This window comes from Anguilla rostrata, chromosome 3 (genome assembly GCF_018555375.3).
Source record: "Anguilla rostrata isolate EN2019 chromosome 3, ASM1855537v3, whole genome shotgun sequence".
In the NCBI taxonomy this organism is placed as follows: domain Eukaryota; kingdom Metazoa; phylum Chordata; class Actinopteri; order Anguilliformes; family Anguillidae; genus Anguilla; species Anguilla rostrata.
This window is the reverse complement of record NC_057935.1, coordinates 39,005,122-39,026,215: the sequence shown is the minus strand read 5'-3', so window position 1 is coordinate 39,026,215 and position 21,094 is coordinate 39,005,122. Positions and strand designations below refer to the sequence as shown.

General features: G+C 41.3%; 1 protein-coding gene across 1 annotated transcript; it reads left to right on the top strand.

Moving 5' to 3' along the window:
* Positions 1–16: 16 nt before the first annotated feature.
* Positions 17–19,625, top strand: LOC135250791 (thrombospondin-type laminin G domain and EAR repeat-containing protein-like). The gene is made up of 12 exons (XM_064327504.1): positions 17–588; positions 5,057–5,277; positions 5,967–6,193; positions 6,855–6,945; positions 7,023–7,175; positions 8,875–9,010; positions 9,847–10,079; positions 10,691–10,880; positions 12,161–12,393; positions 16,481–16,659; positions 16,984–17,085; positions 17,171–19,625. The coding sequence occupies exons 1-12, from the start codon at positions 498–500 to the stop codon at positions 17,322–17,324; spliced, it is 2,010 nt and encodes a 669-aa protein (XP_064183574.1). The 5' UTR covers positions 17–497; the 3' UTR covers positions 17,325–19,625.
* The last annotated feature ends 1,469 nt before the right edge of the window (positions 19,626–21,094 follow it).

Here is a 21,094-nt window from a genome sequence, read left to right as displayed (position 1 = left end):
CACTGTGCCTGTTCCTCCTGATAAGTCCTGGGTGCAAGGGCCACTCTCTCACTTTCAGGCTGGAAGGAGTTCAGAGGAGATCCCCCACACACCGGATCTGCTGGGTCATTTTGCCGTGTCAGGAGGGAAGCACATCTAAAAAAACAAGGACCCATGGGAAAAAGCCCTTCTGGTGCTGAAACCCAATCATTAACTGGTCAGTTAATTGGTTGTTAGTTAATTATTAATACGGCAGTGTATTGACAAGACCGGTAATCAAAATACCTGAGGAGAAAGAGAAACTGAACTGGAGATTGAGAGCACTGTTTGGTCACAACACTGTGGCCCCCTTTTGGTCCAGGAGAGTGCCCGTTTGGTGGGGATGTCACTTGCCTTTTTCGCGGATGTCTCCCTGTCCTCCGGGACCGTCGGCCGGTCATGTGACACGTGGGCGCTCTAGAGAAATGAGGGACAGCGCGGGGTTCGCCGTTGGCTGGGATCACGCAGGGTTCCTCTGAATGGAGCCGATGTGGACGCTGCTGCTGCTCTGCCTGGGCCTTGTCACTGGGGTCTGCGGGGGTCAGGCCCGGCCATGGAAGCCATGCACAGGTAGGCTGTTCACCCCTTCTCTGCTTCTCTCGCATGCTCACAAATACACCATACTCTGTACCTGCTCAGAAATACATCATACCCTGCACACACTCAATAATACATCATACTCTGCACAAGCTCAGAAATGCACCATACTCTGCACAAGCTCTGGAATACATAATACACTACACACGCTCAGAAATGCACAATGCACTGTACACACTTACAAATACACCATACCCTGCACACACTGACAAATACACCATACTCCTGCAATACCATACTTGCACACTCTGCACATGCTCACAAATACACAATTTTTTCACATAAATGCGCAGTGTTGTTGACAAGATTAAAGACTGGATTTGAGTTTTGGAGAATCAGCCTATATCAAACCCCATCAGGAGGAGAAGCCATAGACAAATATTTGCGTATTTCGAGCATGTATCTATTCGTAGACCAACCCCAAACTAATTGTGTGTTCTATTCTTTACAACTTGTTTGACAACATTGCATGGGTGACCTTGGAAAAGCACCAATAAAATACAAAATACATTTATTCACCTGTGTTGTTTATCTTAAGCCTTTGAAATTCGTTGGGGTTTATCATTACACGAGTATTGCTTTTGAAGAAAACAGCAACAAATCTGAAAACTGAATAGACTTAATTGGTTGGGCCCTCGTGCCAGTGCTAATTGACGGTAGAACAGAGCTAAAATGAGTATTTTAGGAACATGCTACAACCTGCACTTTTTTAGAACTCTCGAAGAAACGTCTTACCGTGCAAGCCATGTTTGTAATGATTACACCCCTCTGCAAATTATTGTGAGATGTAATGAAAGGTTGTGCGTTATAGACAGAAAGTAAAGAGATTAGAATCTTTGCTTTTGAAAGCCCGGTCATGATTTACAGCAAAATTGCTTTAATTAACTTTGAACAGCCCTTGTATCAGAGAAATGCTTTTATGGAGGTGAGATAATGTATACACAGTTTTTGTAAAGGTTAATGAAGTAACAGTAAGATCCCCTGTGGTGTCTGTCTGGCTGTTCCTCCCCACCTGTACTCTGGTCATCACCTGCCTGAACTACCCAGACTGAGTCTTAAATAAATGAACGATGGCTAATTGCCCCTCTTTAGTGATGTCTGGGTCTGAGCCAGCAGTCCCTCATAATCAGCCTTGGGAGACACACTTCCTCATTGCTTCCTCTGATAATGACGGCAGACAGATCAGATTAGATTGCAGGTAAACGCGTAGCTGTCTTTCTGAGATTGCTCTACTCCTTGTATTTGTTTGTGAATGGTTCATTTGCTATCACCGTGATCCTCAAATTACCCATGACTGGCAGGGATCACCCTTGGTTAGATATTTAAGAAATATGTTTATAAATGTTTTAAATATGTGTGAGTACATACATGCATAAAAAAAAAAAAACTTGCTGTAATATATCCTACTGAAATTCGTCAGGATAAATGTTTTAATATTTAATCTTTTTGACACAATGTTGCAGTCAAAACATTTTAAGAAGTATTTTTATTGAATGACCCTTGTAGTGTAGGTATCATTATAGAATATATGTTTCTTGAGATAAAGACCAGAGACTCAATAATTCATTGTCGAGTCTTAGGGGGATATTAGATGCGAAAGCTGAAGACTTGTAACTGATCACACTCTCATGGTACCCATGGTGACCATGCTTTAGAGTCATTTATCCTGTTCAAATACTGGGATTACCCTTACCATTGAATTATACTTACAATATATGAACTATTTGTTTTGAATGTGCATTTATATAGCCTCATAAATTGCTAATATCTGCCTTCTTCACATGATTTATGAATGATTTGTTTTAAATATTTTATTTATATGGTATTTGTATATGATATTTTGTATACCAATATTTTTTTTTCACCAATATTTGGAAAGATATTTGGAAATTGAATGGGAAATGTGAGAATTAAACAGAAATAGAAACAACAGTAATTCATTGCGCACAATAAAACAAATGTTTGAATGCATTTCTTGACACTGTGACAGATGCTATATTACATAACAGCACAAGATGAGCAGATCAACCCTACCCCTGATACAACAGATAAGAATCTTTTATGGATAGGGTAGCTACACCGGTAGTGGAAATATCAGACGCACATTACATTTTCACACAAACCCAAAAAGACATCTTTAAGCAATCTCTTTAAAGAGATTATGCTTTAAAACCGCGAAACGACATCCTCGCCTACAAAAGACAGCGACAAATTACAGAACAGCAGCAAAAGTTAATCTTTCCTTCCTTACATCAAATCTGTGTGTGTGAGCGGAAATGAGACTCATCATTACATCTTCCTGATTCTTAGATGTCTCTCAAAGAGAACTTCACACCCTCCACTTCCAAAAAACTGTATTTGGGAATGAAAATGGACACAGACCTGTTTTTTAGATCTAGATTAAAGGACTCTGTATATGGAGTAGGCTACACGCACATAGCCTTACTTTAAGGCCCTGCTTTTCAGGACCTAAAGGTGGCCTACTTTTGATATTGTAAACATGTTCTGATGAAAACTAGACAAAAAAACAAAACAAAACAAAACAAAAAACAAATAAGCACAATTTTGAAGTTTTAATAAGCTGCTTGAGGCTTTCAACATAAAAACGGATAAGCAAGTGAATTAAATGCCTGCGTATATCCATAATACATGCTGTACACTAATACCTGTGTAACAATACTTTACAGTGGTTGGATTCAACTGAATACCATGGAGCCTGGCTAGTCGCAAAGCAGTTTTCTGTTGAAATCTCCGTATTTCTGTTGTGTAAGACACCGTGCTGCGAGCCTGCATGAGGTACACCGGTCCAGGACACCCTCTTAGCACATCACGAGCGGTGTCCCTACCCCTGTGGGCATAACTGAACCCTGCTATCGCACACTGGGCCGGGTGCCAGATAGACGCTAAGCTCTGTTTAGCATGATTTACTGCATTCATTTCGCCCTTAACGTCGTGCCTTTTGTTGCCGCACGGAGGCTAAAAACCTTTGAAGTTGGGAAAACAACCAGTTTACGCGCAGAATTAAAAACAAACACAAGCAACAGCCTGTAAGCACGAGAGGCATTCTGTGACAAAGGTGAATGAAACTAAGGAGCGGTCAACAGCACCCAGACATGTCATCAGCTGTCTTACCAATAACCCTGTGACACATGTGCATGTATCACAAGGTTATTGAGTATTATACAATAGGAATATATTATGGCGTATTATTTCAGAGTTTTGTGGATAGTATTTGAAAATAATTCCAGCAGGAGATACTGAAAATGCAAGAAATAATTCTCTCTTATAAGATGTATGAAATGGGTGATAAGTGAACACCTTTTCTTCCTATTTATGTAACAACCCAAGTTGACATTAATGCAGTGGTCCTATTTTTGATCATAAAAATAACATGATGCATTTTGGAAAAAACTTCAACTACAGGAAAATTTCAAAAACTGAACATCTGGAACCTCTAAAATTTTATCTCTCATTGATAGTTTATATTGTTTAACCAATGTTTAGCAATATATGACAGCAGCATTTGAAATCGCATTTGAAATAAATACATTTAAAATCTTATTATTAACAAATAGTTCTACATATATATTTTTCCCTTTTCTGCTTTTGCAGCTTGACCAAATAAATATCTTCCCCATGTATAGCTGATTTATTGAAGTTAAAAAAAACACATAAAAACAAGATGCCTTTCATTTATTGACAAAACAAACACACTTAAATGGCCTCTCAAAACCTTTCATAAACTTTAAAACCTTTTTGCTCCCAATATGGAATTACCAGTTATGCCTCTCAGATAACAGTTGTAACTAAAACATTTCAACTATGAATTGAAACTTAATACAATTCAAACTGATTTAAAAAGCAATGCTTTCAATGCTTTTCCATGTATGTTTTAAAAAGCCAGTTAATTTGAATATTGCAAAACCTACAACCTCACAAGCTGATTATTTTTACATATGCAGTAACTATGCTTTCTACTGGTCACTGTCTCCATCTCAAGGGACATTTCAAATACACTGAATTATTAAACTTCTAAGGACAAATGGTCTGCTTTTACATAATTATCAGAGATAAGTTTTCCATAGAGGAAACAGCAGACCATAAGCAGACTGATAACCGGATCCTTGTGTCTGTATCTCCATTAGGGATAAAAGGGTCTGTGTGAGAAGATTATCTCCAAAGATTCCCTCCACACTTCCTCTTTGTTCTGGTTACTTTGCATAGTCAGTCCTTTACACTATCAGAACAGAGACAATATCTGAAGTGGCCCTGTACAAAGATTTTATGTTTTTCCTCGGTATGTTTTCAGGCGAATGAGACTGTAATCTTATTTCACCCATCATGCATTGACTGATTTTACCCTGAACGTCTCTCCCAGAACAAAGTGTCTCGCTGAGTACAGAAACAATGCTGATGATAGCTATTGGCCCTCTTCTTGCAGATCTGCTGCCGCTGGACTTCCTGTCCCGGGTGCTTCCTGGGGGCGGGAAGGCCCTTAGTGGAGTGCGTGCAGTCCAGGACAGGGGGGCTAAGGGCCTGCAGCTGACTGGGCCCCACGAGGCGCTCAGCTTCCCCTCCTCTCAGCTCTTCATAAACTGTCCCTTCTTTCCCACCGAGTTCTCCGTCGTGGTCACGCTCAAGGTCTCCCATATAGCACCCAAGGTAAGGCAAAGTGTGGAGAGAAACATCTTACACACCCGCAGAGATACTACACCAATATTACACTACCCATGCAATGTGAGGATATCAGTACGTTGGTCAAAGAGGTCACAGATACCATGAATTTTAAAATGTGTAGATATCATGTATTAAACATGGGCGGCACGGTGGAGTGGGTAGCACTGTCGCCTCACAGCAAGAAAGTTTTGGGTTCGAATCTTGGCTTGGGGCCTTTCTGTGTGGAGTTTGCATGTTCTCCCCGTGTCCGTGCGGGTTTCCTCCACGTACTCCAGTTTCCTACCGTAGACCAAAGACATGCAGGTAGGCTTATTGGAGACTCTAAATTTCCCATAGGTATGAGTGTGTGAGTGAATGGTGTGTGTGCCCTGAGATCGATTGGCGGCCTGTTCAGGGAATATTCCTGCCTCTCACCCAATGCACGCTTGGACAGGCTCCAGCACTCCCCGCGACCCTGCTCAGGATAAACGGGTATAGATAATGGATGGATGGATGTATTAAACATGTCAGTGCAATTGTTAGCAATGACTCAATTGCATTAAGTGTATGTGTTTTTCTGACTAAATGTATTTATGTTTATTTAGTTGTTATATTCCATCTGAGACTCATCCTAATGATACCTGTTTGAGGTGGGAGAACCAAACGTGCCTCAGCTGTGTTTTGTGCATCTACAGAAGAATGAGTACATCTTCACACTGGTGGAGGAGCAGTCAGACAGGATGCTGCTCGGCCTGCGCTACTCCCAAGACAGGCTCCACTTTCTGTTCCTGAGCCCAGCAGGTCGAGAGCGGCTCACCTTCAGGGCCGTGCAGCTGGTGGACAACCAGTGGCACACCCTGGTGCTGTCCATCTCTGGGCGTTATGTCACGCTCACTAAGGACTGTGGAATACCACTGGAGCTGTGAGTCGCTGGGGTGAAGGGACAGAGAGGTCCAGACACTGATCTCAGATCAGCCTGTGTTCACTTTGCATTATTGCAGTTTTTGCTGGAAGATTAAAAGCCATTGTATCATTGCTCCTGTGGAGATCAATTGAATTAGACTGACGAGTTCTTTAATATGATTTGGATGATCAGAGTATGCTATCAACATGACATGGATGATCAGGAATTGTATTTTATTGATCATGTGAATACAGCGTTTAGTTTGGCGATGAGGTAGATGATATCATATGGATGATCTAAGCATTTTTCAGAGATGATGTCCTGTAAATCATCAGGGTGTTAATTTTGGCGATTATGTGGATTATCACTGAATGTATTGTAGCGATGATGTTGATATCATAATGTATATTTTGGAGATGGTGTGAATGAACAGGGTGTTTATTTTATTTATTACATGTATGATCAGGGTGTATATTTTAGAGATGATGTTGATATCAAAATGTATATTTTGGAGATGGTGTGAATGAACAGGGTGTTTATTTTATTTATTACATGTATGGTCAGGGTGTGTATTCTAGAGATGATGTGTATGATCAGGGTGTGTATTTTAGAGATGATGTGTATGATCAGGGTGTATATTTTAGAGATGATGTGTATGATCAGGGTGTATATTTTGCAGGCTGCAGGAGAAGCCTTTCCCCCTCACTCTCAGCACTCAGGGATCCAGGTTCTACATTGGGAGCCGAAGACGATGGAAAGGATTGTTTTCAGTAAGAACCCCACCATAGAGCATTAATTTTGAAGTTGAACCAGTGTGTCTTCTGTGTCTGATCACTGTCTGTTGCAGGGGCTGATGCGACAGCTGGTTCTGTTGCCCGGATCTGATGCTACCTCACGAATATGCCCATCTTCCAACCCCAGCCTTGCCATTCTCTCCGTCCCCTCCGTCCTGTTGCACCTGCCTGTCCAGCCATCCGAAAATGAGGCCTGTGAGGATCCTATGGTAACCTGGGCAGTGGAATGGCCGGTGGGTGGGAGGCGGATCTCAGACTTTTAAGTAATGATTCTTAATAGATACATCAGCAGCTTTAACTGCAGTTTCTACAATCTACTTTTAAAGATGGAATGTTCAGTTTTTAACAAATACATATTGTTACGTAAGGTTTTCATCTGACTGAAAACTGGAGGCCAATGGTGTGGAATCAGACTGACCATGTGTCACAGAAACAATTTCTTGTGAAAGACACCAACTTCTATCCAGTCTAAATATTGATGTTTAACCCATTTTTGTGGAAAATGCACAGAAAATATTTCAGAAATATTTATGTTTAAATAAATTGGCATTTTGGGGGTGGGGGTATACATTTATGAGTATAATCAGAAATATACAAATATGAATGCATAGATAATTCTCAAGACAGGCACCACACTACTTTTTAAAAACCTTTTTACATTTTTGGCCCTTGGAAAACTTTACCTGTCATTGACCCATAGGTACGAGAGCACAGTAACAAGAGGGATGGAAATGGAGGCTGCTAAAATGCTTAGTCAATCCAAGAACATTTACAAAGTGCATAAAAGTGACCTAGAAAAATGAATCACAGTGTACCCAAAAATTCATATAGAAACATTTCCCTTATCTAGTGATTTCTCTGCAGACTAATACTGGGAAAGAACACTGAATTACATCATAACATTTTGCCAAACTCAAAACGGCCTAGAGAGTGACATTATGGTACATAGGGACCGAAGCTGAGCTTGGCTTGACTGGCACGACTGCTTGAACCTATCAACTGCAAAGTTACAGCTACATGGAAAAATACACTTTGGCTGTCTCTCATTTGATGGCTGTCTGTCACGCTTAAAAATGAAACATGTCACTACAGCGGGAACACTTGGCTGGGGAAGGAAGCCTAACATCGCTTACATTTATTAAGAGATACACTGATTACACTGACAGCTCCTTATGTTGAAATGTGGATAGTTTAACATTAATTAGTTTACACCTGTGCTGTGAAACAAGGCCAAGCAAAACACTCGGGAAAAAACACAACTTTGCATCCAATTCTCTAGAGTATCTGACTTTGAGCCTTTACCTGTCGGTTTACATTGAAGACTCTTCATTGTGAAAACTTGATTGTGGTTTGGCAGGGACTGTGCCTTTACCTTTTGTTTTCTTCAGGGTACAGTTGAGTTTCATTTGGAGGTTTTCCAGCTTCAGTTGCTCACAGTCACAACCAGACAGTAATGATGAACTGGTCTCAGGTGGCTGAACGCAGAGCAGAAAACGAATAACCTGCGTGTCTGGAGAGAGTGAATCACTGCAGTGATTACTTACATTGAGGAAGTTAAACATAGTAATGACCAAATAAACAAATTACTGAATTAATGAATATGAAATCATACCCAAATATCCAGTCATCATATTGCTACTGCTAACCATATGCAAATAATCATATGAATCAGAGCTCAATGACTTAACTTGAATGGCATTCGAGTGATATTTACAGTTAAATGTAACAAGGAAACACTGCGCAATTACTTTAGAAAATTTTCTTATGAAAGTAGTGTTTTTTTAAATATATACAAAATAAAAAATGTGTCTAACTAGAAACAGAAGCAGCACTTGGATCCACTGAGTTCTGGTCTTACAGTTGGAATGATCCCAGGCTCATCCCTGCTTCCTCCCTTTCCTTCACACAGAGGCCAGTGTACGGGTGACTCTGGGAACGCTGCCCTCCTGCACCAACAGTGAACGGGGCCAGCTGTGGTTCGATACACTGAAGAGGGGCCTCTTCATCTGCGACAGTGTGGCTTGGGTTCCCCTGCTGGAAGGTGAGAGCAGCTCCTATTGTTGGGCGCTCCTTTCCTCCGTTTCACTAGCGCCAGTAAAGACGGCCACATGTTGGCAGCGTGTCCCCCACAATGCGATATTTGCGATGGCTGTAGGAGAAAAGAAAAAGAGAACATTTACATGAAGACACTGATGTTAGTACCACTCCAATACTGTAGAGGCTGGGAAGCATTCTTTCAAAACTACATTTTAGCAGGCACTATTATCCAGAACAACTTACACTGCTTAAATTCTTTGCATGCAAACAATTTATACAGTTGGGTATTTACAGAAGCAGTTTAGGTCTGTACTTTTCTCAACGACAGTGCCTTGTCTACTCATCAAACATATAAACTCAGAGTTATAAGCCCAGTTCCCTAACCATTACTCTGCACTGTTGCAAAGAACAAACCTTTAAAACCGAGTTAGCACCAGGAGATTTGAATGTTATGAAGCACCTTGCTGGCAAGTCGTTCTGCATTTTGATGGGTCACTTAGTGTTCTCTGCTATTTTATGTTTATGAGCCATCAGCTGGCAGGATGTCAGAATATAATTATCCTCTGTAAATAATCCTCTGTAAATGTCAACAAGAGAGGACAGAAAAGGACAATAATGTGCTAGACTGCCACACATTTAACTATTGCCTTCTTTATCGCAAATGATAACACTATAGTGGAAATATAGCTTGTAATATGCAAGATTTGGTCAAATCGTGATTACTTTTTGATGGTCAAATTACTTTTTGATGGAACTGGCGGTGGGGCAGGAATGTAACTCACTCTCGCCTTGGTCAAGCTCGCAAGGTCCTTGTGTCTCTAACATGATTGTTATCCGCAGGGAGAGAGAGGCTGGACTATGTGGAGGACTACCAAGACCTCTACACCAACTCTAAGACATTCGACATTGAGGTTTTCCAAATCCCATCAGTGGGGCTCTTTGCTGCAGTGGCTGACTGGGAGTCCAAGCCTGGCTCTGGGATATACAAGTGGACTGATGGGAAGTTTGAACCCTACCAGAACATCAGTACCTTCCAAGCACAAGCCTGGAAATACTTCACCGTGGGCAACAAGGTGAGACAAATAAATTATGTATGTATACATACATACCCAAAGAAATGGAAGAAACTGATACACTAGTATACGCAACAGGGCTAGGGTCAAATTTTGGGCTAGAGCGGTATAGTCAGTTTTAATTTTGTGAAGTTAGAAAATCTTTGGAAATTCAATTCTAAATTCAAATCTGAATTTCAGGTCATGATATATCAGTTTCTACTGTATATACGTTCAGTGGGTATTAATTCATGGGAAGACTGTAATCATTCTTTGAGTTTGATTTTAGTTATTTAAGAAGGCAACTGTAATTGGTCCTCATCTGGCTGTGCAAAACTGGCTCCTCTGGTTGATCGGGCCATTGGCCGCAGCCTGTCTGAGCCAGCTGTGAGTGAAGTGACCGCGTGCAACACAGGGACTGCGGAGTTCAGCTGATAGACTGCAGGTGAACAGAAGGAGTGGCTGATGGCACTCGTCTGCACTCTCTCCAGGCTCAACCACGGACGTGCAGTAATGAAATGGGCCTGCAAACACAACTGGGCATTCCAGATTGGAAGAAAAATGTAAAAACTGGAGTTAAATAAGATTAGTGTAATTGCAATAACTAGGCTTTCTTTATATTGTTGGATTAGATGTTCTTGGCTGTTGCCAATTCGAGAGGGAAGGATGAGGAGGCTCAGGAGCTGTCTGTGATCTACAAGTGGAGCCCGAGGAAACAGAAGTTCCTCCCCTACCAGACCCTGGAGACGCACAGCGCGCGTGATTGGGAGGCGTTCACCATCCAGGGCGAGGCCTTCCTTGCTGTGGCCAATCACAGACAAGGTACCAAAACACATGTACCGCCTAAATGAGAAAGTCGCTACCCAGCCATGGTACTCGCACCTATGACTGCATCTTCATGAAGCACTGTCTGGTAGACATAGAGGAAAATGAATGAAAAAGATATTCCAGTAAAAACAACCAAAATCACTGCACAGTTCAGCATGTGCAGTGTCTCATTTATTCACTGTGTGGTCAATCTAATCTACATCATCAAGGTTCCCATGTCCTGTGCAGCTTGTTTTGAGAAGGAATATACAGTGTGTTCCAGGAGTTTAGGCTCTGACTGACAGGTCACTTTGCTTTGATTCCACATTCCTGTGCAAGGAAACACCTCTCCACAGAGGATCAAAGCCCCACAGAGAACACAAAGGGGATGGATGGGGATGCAGGGCAGTAGCAGTAGCAGCATGTACACCTGTAGCAGCTGGATCTCAGCCAGCAGGCCCTGGATCAGTCCAGGCACAAGCAGACACCAGGGAGGGAGACAGGGTATCAGAAACTGGAAGCTGGCATGAGAGTGTTTCACAAAGAAAAGATTAATCCAAACAAATATTAATATCTTAATGTATACATTTATTGATACACAACATTTCCAAAAGTATGTGGACACCTGAATATCACACTCGTATGTACTAGTTGAACATCTCATTCCACTCCAGCCAACCTTTGGTGATCTTAGGCTTGAGTTCAGCTGCTCAGCCATGGAAACCCATTTCATGACGCTCTTGACGAACAGTTCTTGTGCTGACGTTGTTTCCAGAGGTAGTCTGCGTTGGAACTCTGCAGTGAGTGTTGCAACTGAGGACAAATGATTTTTACGGGCTAAACACTTCAGCACTCGGTGGTCTTGTTCTGTGAGCGTGTGTAGCCTAGCGCGTCGCGGCTGAGCTGTTGTTGTTCCTACACGTGTCCACTTCACAATAACAGCACTTACAGTTGGCTGGGGCAGCTGTAGCTGGGCGAAAAATTGACAAACTAACTTGTTGGAAAGGTGACATCCTATGACATTGCCGCGTGAAAGTCACAACCCATTCTACTGCCAATGTTTGTCAATGGAGATTGTATGGCTGTATGCTTGATTTTATGCACCTGTTAGCAATGGGTGTGGCTGAAATAGCCAAAATCACTAATTAGAAGGGGTGTCCACATACCTTTGGAAATGTAGTGTAGGTTTACGAAAATGGATATAAATAATCAAAATCAATATTATTAATTTGTAAACATTTTAGTGGTATTTTCTCTGTGCATAGTTTTAATATCCAATGTTTTTGGGTCCTCAGGGGAGCACAACCATAACATTAACAGCGTGATCTACAAGTGGAACCCGGGAACCAAGGTGTTTGAAGTAAACCAGACCATCCAAACCTCAGGGGCTTACGACTGGGAGTTCTTCAGCATCGGTCCGTACCACTTCCTGGTGGTGGCCAACACTTTCAATGGCTCCTCAACACACGTCAACTCCGTCATCTACATCTGGTTAGGAGGGATGTTTCAGCCCTTCCAGGCCATCTCGGTGAGTCACATGACATAGAGCCAGAACATTGACTGATCAGGCCAACCAACACATCTACACTTCATCACTGAGCCAATGAGTACAGAGCTGTAGAAGCAGAAGACCGGGAAAAGATATTATCAAACTTGATTGACAATATGTATTGTTCATTGGATTAGCAGATCATCCTTTCTGTTGCCGCTTGCATAGTTTACAGTTACGCTATTATTCTCATTGCGTTATACTATATTCATATCGGATATTCGGTTCGCCCCAGCTCCTGGGTGGGAAGCGTCTCATTTTTCCGAAACAATTAAAAATGATACACCAGCCCCTGCAGGCTGAACCGCCCGTTACCGCAAAAACACTGAAGGGCGAGGAAGCCAGGAGGCTCACCACATTTAGAAGTGAATTCAATAGGAAACCACCTGACATGACATCTGGTGTACAGGACTCAATAACCTGCAGTGAGGCATTAGGGAGATCAAACACAGTTTGCGCAAATGAATGAGGAGTTCTGTGAGCTACACGTGTCATGTCAAAACTTGGCATTTAGGAAACTGATGAGCTGGGATCTCCTGTGTGGGAACTAACCCAAACATTTACAAGTGTAAGGACTTTTGCTCCCTGTCATGGCCCCGGCCAGAGTGTTCACAGTAGAGTGGTGATTCGTACATCTCCAACACTCAGGAAACTGAGGGTTTTCTTGGGAGTAAGACAGTAGTCTGTGTATCACTCTGAAAGCTGTTTGAATTATCTTTGAAGATATAATTACTCAGTTGAAAGGTGCTCCATCAATATCCGTCAGACGTGTGAAACACGTAAATCTTTAAGATGAAGGGAATGACTATGATCACATACATTATTGCTATAGAATATATTGTTAGTCACCGATACCTCTGAAACTTTAATTCAACTTGTGAATGTTCTCTGAAATCCAGCCATTATTTCTGAACAATTAAATGGAATTTAAATGTTGCAATTTTTGTTTTCAGAGGAAAGCACTCAATAGGTTTGGCAGTTGACCTGACATGCACTGAATCAAGGGCTTGTTATGGGAACTTCATTCCCATGGGTCTTTTTTCTTGCAAAGAACCACGCAACCATTCAGTTAATTTAAAGCAATTGGATCGCACCTTTGGGTATTTGAGTTATATCGTGAAAAGAATTTAATAAGGGGTATCGGGTTCCCCGAACTTCCTGAGAGCTGTGAATTTCATATTGAGGGCTTTCCATTAGACTTCGTTCCCCGTGAGGCTGATGTTTAAACCCTCTGTTGTGAGAAACCGCTGACAGCGGTTGGCGGCTCTCCAAACGCAGATCAGTCATCGGCGTGAAACTGGCACGGTTAAAAATAGAAAGGACGTGTCTGCGCATATCTGCTGGCATGTTCGCGACAGCTGTAATTAAGAATGAAAAGCAGGTGTAATCGCTTATCTGGCGTACACAGACTCGATGGGGCACCCCAACAGCTATGGAAACCCTTCTGTCAGCGGGGAATTCCATCTGGCTGCGCTGCATCACCGGGGTGCATCAGATCAGTCAGGAGCCGAACCTGACTCACGCGACCTGGCCGAGCAGCGTAGGGTTCGTGTCCAGACCCAGCCGCCGGCGAGACCGATTCCATTATACCTTCGACATGAAAAGTGATCCAAAATAAAAAACTTGCCTGGATTTAAAGAGAGATAAAAAAAAAAGAAATTCTAATTTTGAAAATAATTCCTCCATCCAAGCAGGCTGTTACTGTGATTGTAATCTGATTCTCAAAGTTCAGTGGAGTGGTATCCAGTGACAAAATCTGTCACCTGTGGCAGTGGGGTTGTCCTTGTTTCATCTCCTCTGTCAAACCAATTTGAAATCCGACAATCCTCCCATTAGTGAATTAAATAATATATAGATTTTTTATTTTTGTTTTTAAGAAATTGAGTACATACAATTACCTGTCAAATGTTGCTTGGGAAACGGCCATCCATGGGTTTAATGTTATTAAGACTGGGACTTTATTGGGTGGCAAGAAACCAGGACAAGGTGCTAAACAGCCATAGTTACTACTACCACTACTTCTACTTTTACTAGTACTACTACTTCTAGTACTACTACTATTACGACTACTATTAGTAGTACACTATTACTACTACTACAACAACCTTTTCTTTTTCTTCTTATTTTTGGTAGTAGTAGTAGAGGTACTGCTAGTAGTAGTATTCTGCCAGGATTTACAAAATAGCCTGGTCAGTTTACATGAACACTGATTAACATGATTCGTTGTGAACATTTACTTGGCACAGTTATAGAGGCATACATTGACAGAGGAGATTTTGCCATGGATTTGCCACTTGGTGGTGCTAACAAACTGCATTTGAATTCTTTAAATCGCAGGTTAAACTCCAGTCCTGGAGGGCCGCAGTGTCTGCTGGTTTCTCGGCTGTTCTCGGCACCAGTGATTCATTTACACTAAGACATTGGCTGAAGAATCCACACACCTTGTTCTCAAGGCCTTAATTAGCAGGGGATTGACAGGAAACCACAAAAACCTGCAGACACCGTGGCCCCCTGGGAATTTAGTTTGATACCCTTGCTTTAAACGATCGGAACAGCACTGTTTGATCTCGGGCCAGTGGCTCCCAAACTCAGGCTTGGGGCCCCCGTGTATGCTGGTTTTTGTTCCAATCACAATCCCATAATTTTAACAAGCTGCTATTTTTTCTTAATTATGCTTTTCCTGTTTAGAGGGATTATTTACCCTCTCAAGCCATGTCATGTCTGAAATAACTAAGCATTCAATGAAGAACAAAATTGATAAATTGATATTACCTGGTATTTTGCTACAATAACTCATTCCCTCATTAAGAATGTATGTAGGTACCTTGTGGATTACCGCCATCTTGAATTAGCTGGCATAAGCCAACCAAAAGGAGTTCTGCTCTGCATTATAAAAATCCCCTTTGACAAACTATCCTGTGATCATAGAATTTGAGATAGATAGATATATATATACATTGTACATCTAAGTTCAGAGAACATACCTGTCAAAGGTATCATCTGTTCTCCTGACAGGGCACTATGAAATTAAAACATAAAAACTAATTTATACATCACCCTCAAATGTAGGATGCAGAAGAATGGCATCCAACTTCAGTATAATGATTTTGGGTATGTAAATTTATATACACTGTTTCATTGTGACTATAAGGGCTTTGCACCATAATTGCTGTTTGCAGCTGTAGTTTGGGGGGTTTTCACCTGGTAAATGATAAACTCATTGTGTTATACAACTGAAATATCTACATTTTGATTGTATTACTCTTTTTCTGAGTTACTCATCCTGGGCACATTGGTCTGGTATCAATTCCAGATTGTGCCTGTGCTGACTGGGCTGCAGCCCTGTGTTACAGAATTTTAAAATATCTTGTTTTCAAATAATTCCCTCTCAAAATTAAATAATTTTTTTTTAAGTTTATCCCGCTTATGTATTAGATGCCAGGCAATAACTCTTTAGTGACCTCTGCTGGCTAAATATTTTTGCAACTAGTTTTCTGTGTAGTACAAATTTGAGAAGCCCACCAATTGTGACTCACACAACCAAAGTCCTTGCCTCAGCAGAATATACTTTTAACAGTTCACTATGTGATGTCCATCTGCATTTCTATATTCAGTCATGTATTATTCCATCATTGGTACAGTATTAATATGAAAACATTTTTGTGTTTTTGTTTGATAACTGGGTCATGTGTGAATCAGGAGGGACACAAAACCAATCAGATAAGACAGTGTTATCCAGAATGCCCCCACCAGTATACCCAACTGAAACATATATGTACCATTCTGTTCAGCTAGTCTTTGCAGCTCTATCCCACTGGACCAGAAGGTGCTGTCCAAATATGTCATGTAAAAAAAACAGGGTATTCTTGCACTATTCAGCTGTGTGTGTGGCTCTGCTGTGTCCTGTTTGTTCACGCCAGTTGAATACAGATTCTTGTGTGTCATACAACATGTAGAGCAGCCGTATTTCCACCTGTGATGATTGAAAGGTAAATTATATGCAGTGACTAGACTAGTTTGTCTTTTCATGTTTCATCGACTGGCGAAGGACTATTTGTCTTCACAGACCTATGGAGCAACAGACTGGGAGATGTTCCAGATTGGGAACAGGATCTTTCTGGCGGTGGCTAACGGTCAGAAGTTTTATGAAAATGTCCCCAGCCTCTACGCAATCAATTCCACTATCTACGAGCTCAGCACGACAACAAAGACATTCCTCAAGTTTCAGGATATTGTGACCTACAGGTGAGCTGCTGGGGCGGTCTTTGTGAACGTGAATTCTCAGTAGAATATAATTTCAAGTCAGCCATTGTTCTGCAGTTTACCACTGCAGTTCACTACTTCCTTCCCGTACTGTACCACAAGCCTGTGGGCCATAATTTACCATCAGACAGCACATCACTAGGAGGAACTAATTCAGTGGTTGGCTATGAGACCTGAACTGACCTGAACCCAGAACTATTCTTTTTTTAGGAATGAGCATTCCCCACGGAAGCCAAAAGTCTTATTTCAGAATGTCTCCCTTGAAATAAACCTTCTCTCTTGCCATGTCATTTTATTTCCTATCAGCGCGGTTGACTGGGAGTTTTTTACAATGGGAGATGAAAAGTTTCTGGTGGTAGCCAATTCCTTTGACGGGACATCGCACTCGTTAAACAGTGTCATATACAGGTAAGGGAGCAGATGATGCTGGAGTGAGTTCTGGTGGGTGAGTGTAGCTAGTTCTTGACTCTGACTCTCTTACTGCCGTTGACAGGTGGCAGGGATATGAGGGGTTTGTTCCCATTCACCGGCTGCCGACCACTGGGTGCATAGACTGGGAGTTCTTCACCTCCACAGAGGGCTCCTACCTCATTTACTCCAGTGCCACACAGCCCCTCTCCAAGGTTTTCAAGCTGAGAACTTACTGAGGAGGCTGGCTGTCCGACCTTCCCCATGAGCTCCAGTGAACCAGGCCAATGAGTCACATGCTACTGGATTCATGTGCAATGATTCACATGCTACTGGATTCATGGGCAATGATTCGTGTGTGACCTAGATTAATGTGCAATGATTCATGTGTGACTGGATTCATGTGCAATGATTCATGTGCAGCACTGAGACCTGAGACTCACAATAAGCACTGTCAGGCAAGAGGAGACTCTATGCACCACTTGAAAACTTGACATGCTATCACAGACCTAAAACTGCACAATTGTACCATACATGTAGTTTGGACCACAGGTGGGTTTCATCACACACAATATTTCATGTTTCAGTGGAGCCTTTGGAATCTACAGCTGAATGTTGAACTGAGTAATGAGCCCAGGGTGGAGACAAATGAGAGTGGGAACAAGGGCTCTTTCACCCAAATGAATGGACATTGAGCACAGCTGGAAAGATGCATTCTCACAGCAATGGGTGCTTAAGACTTCAGTCCGCTCTTTACCATTAGAATAATGTTTGAACATACTGTTGTGTAAAATATTCTAAGCTTGTGCTCAAGCAAACAAGCTGTCTTAAAATAGTAATTCTGTGTTTATCTTTAAGGTGCGGCACTCTCTTGTCAAAAAATATAGGTTCAATTTATCATGAAATAATATTTTAATGATTTATATTTTTATAACAGTATAATAATATTTTATTTAATAATGAAGTAAACTTTAAAGGTGCATCTGTTATGCCGTTTTATATAATTATATGCAATCCATCACATTGCACTTAAAAACAAGACTTAACATACTTTTTTATAAATGGATTAATATCGTCTAATACTTCATTACTCAAAGACACACACACACACACACATACGCTCAGTATCCACTTTATTAGATACACCTGCTCTGTAATGCATGCAGCCTGCCCCTCCAAACAGTGAATCATTTAGATGCAACTCAATATATAAAGCTTGCAGACATGGTGAAGAGGTTTAGTTGTTGTTTGACCAAATATTTGAATGGCCAAGATGTGTGATCTGAGTGGTGGTTTCAGCATCTCAGAAACACCTGCCCTCCCTGGATTTTCACACACTACCGTTTCCAGAGGTTATAGAGAATGGTGCGATAAACAAAAAACATCCAGTGAGCAGCAGTTCTATGGGCAAAAACATCTTGTGAATGAGATAAGTCAGAGGAGAACGGGCAGACTCGTTCAAGCTACTAGAAGGAATGTTCAAAATGTTCAAATAACAGCTGTTTACAGCAGTAGTGTGCAGAAGGGCATCTCGGAACACACAATCCGTTGAACCTGTAAGCGGATGTGCCTCAGCAGCCGAAGACCAGGTTCCACTCCCGTGAGCCAAGAGCAGGAGGATGAGGCTACAGTGGGCACATGATCACCAACACTGGATGATTGATGATTGGAAAAATGTTGCCTGACCTGATGGATATTGATTTCTGCTGTGACATGCAAATCTTAGGGACAGAATTTTGGTTCAACAGCCATGTATCCATGGATACATACTGTCTTGTGTCAGCGGTGCAGAGTGGTGGTGATGGTGTAATGGTGTGGAGAATGTTTTCTTGGCACACATTAGGAGTGCCACAGCATACCTAAGCATTGCTGCTGACCATGTGCATCCCTTCATGGTCACAGTTCCTTTTTCAAATGGATACTTCCAGCAGGATAATGCACCATGTCGCAAAGCACACATTGTCTCAAGCTGGTTCGCAAACATGTCAGTGATTTCTCTAATGGCCTGCACTGCCCTCAGATCTCAGTCCAATAGAGCACCTTTGGGATGAGGTGGAACAGGACGTTTTCAGCACGAATGTGTGGCTATAAAATCTGCAGGAACTATATCCTATCGAGTCAGCATAGACCAAAATCCCTGAAGAATGTTTCCACCACCCTGTTGAAACTATTCTGTGAAGAATTAAGGCTGTTATGGAGGCAAAAGGGGGTCCTACCTGGTACTAGATGGATGTACCTAATAAATTGCCCACTGGGTATATTCTTCCTGTGTGATTGGAGTCCATCTATGATGAGCTACCTGGCATGACCTAATTCCTGAAGCCTTTATTTGTGATGGCCAAAGCCAGTTTAAGGAAACAAATGTCCAATGGCCAAGGCTCCACCTTTTTTCAGATCAGTTTTATAGTCTATACTTGATTCCGCCAGCGGAAAAATGCCAAGATATGTCCCCCGTTGAGATAAAAGTTGCCTATTGAGAAATCCTTATCCATTATTTCACTAGAGCACCTGGTTCATCCAAATTAGTAATTTAATTTTTACCAATTGCTAGCATCCATTTTAGTCATGAGTTTTCACAAACCTGTAAATGGCAACATTAATGTTTACCTACAATAGAACATGATATGATCCATTGGTGATTTTTGGCTATTAAATTATTTTGCATGCTTAGGAGAAAATAAATATTGTGGATAAGGAATTATTTCAATGTAGTGGTGCACCCTGTGGTTTCGTGCTGAAGCCTGACCGAGCCAGTGCTGACTGACTCTAGAAGGGCAGTGCATAACTGGCCATAACGTCGCCCCGGGAAACAAGGTTTAGGCTGGCAGGCTACTTACTGCAGCTGCTTAAGAGGGGCATTCCTGTGACACAATGACTGTGCAGTTCAGTTCATGGACTGGAAAGTGAAACAAAGCTGCTTCTGGCACCGCGTCAATAAAGACCAGTGCTTGACTGGATTTGCCAAACTGACAGTTATGGCACAGGAAAAAATAGAAGATAAGAAAATAAATTCTGATACAGAAATAACCACACACACTGTGATGAAGAGAAGTAAACTGCTGAACTGCTGAACAGAAGTAAAATAAGGCAAAATTGTTTTACATTGCATATTTCTTTTTCAGGAAGACAACAGTAGGACTTGAATACTGTTTTCCTATCATTCACAATGTTTCTTGACAGCATTTTAGTTTTGTTTCATTTTATTTCTCATAAGTTCATTTCTCATGAGTTAAACTTCAATGAATGTCACAGTGAGAAAAGAATATCAAAACTATGTTTTGATATTACATTTAAAAATTAGAATTTGGAATCTACCATTGTGTATTGATGTTATTATGAGATAACCTGACGTTTATGTGAAATAACATGTATATCTATGTACAGTACACCAGGTGGATGTTGCTGCACATCTTCAAGGGAAAAAACTATGTCATGAAATGCCCATTTTTCCCAGTTAAAGCTTGACTGTGTCTTTTGAGAGGAACTTAGAAATTATTATATTTGTCTGGTCTTAAAAATGAAAGATACCACCACCATAAATGAGGCACAGGCAGCCATCTCTTTGTCTGGATCCCAAGGAACTGAACCATTCTGATCTACAAACAATGCTTTGTCTTTGCTCATCAGGTACGCTTGAAAATAAGCAGCCATTTGGCAAAACGTACACATGTAATACCGTACCCTCATCTACTTTCTCCCCAAAACTTGGGATGGAAAATAGTAGAAACCTCATTTCAGCCCATCCTGCTTTCCCTGTCTCCCAAACAATAAACTTCCAAGAACCACTAGCTTGTCAGTACATAATGCCAACTAAAGACTCCCACATTTTATGCTGGGAAGCTTTGTAACTTACATAGAAAATGGACTTGCTATAACAGACAAGCAGCTGTCCAGTGCATGTCCAGATTTAAACTTAAATAAGTTTTAAAGATATTGCCAGTTTATTTCTTTCATTCAAAAACATTTTTTTATTAAATGGTTCAAAATTAGAATGTTTGAAAACTATATA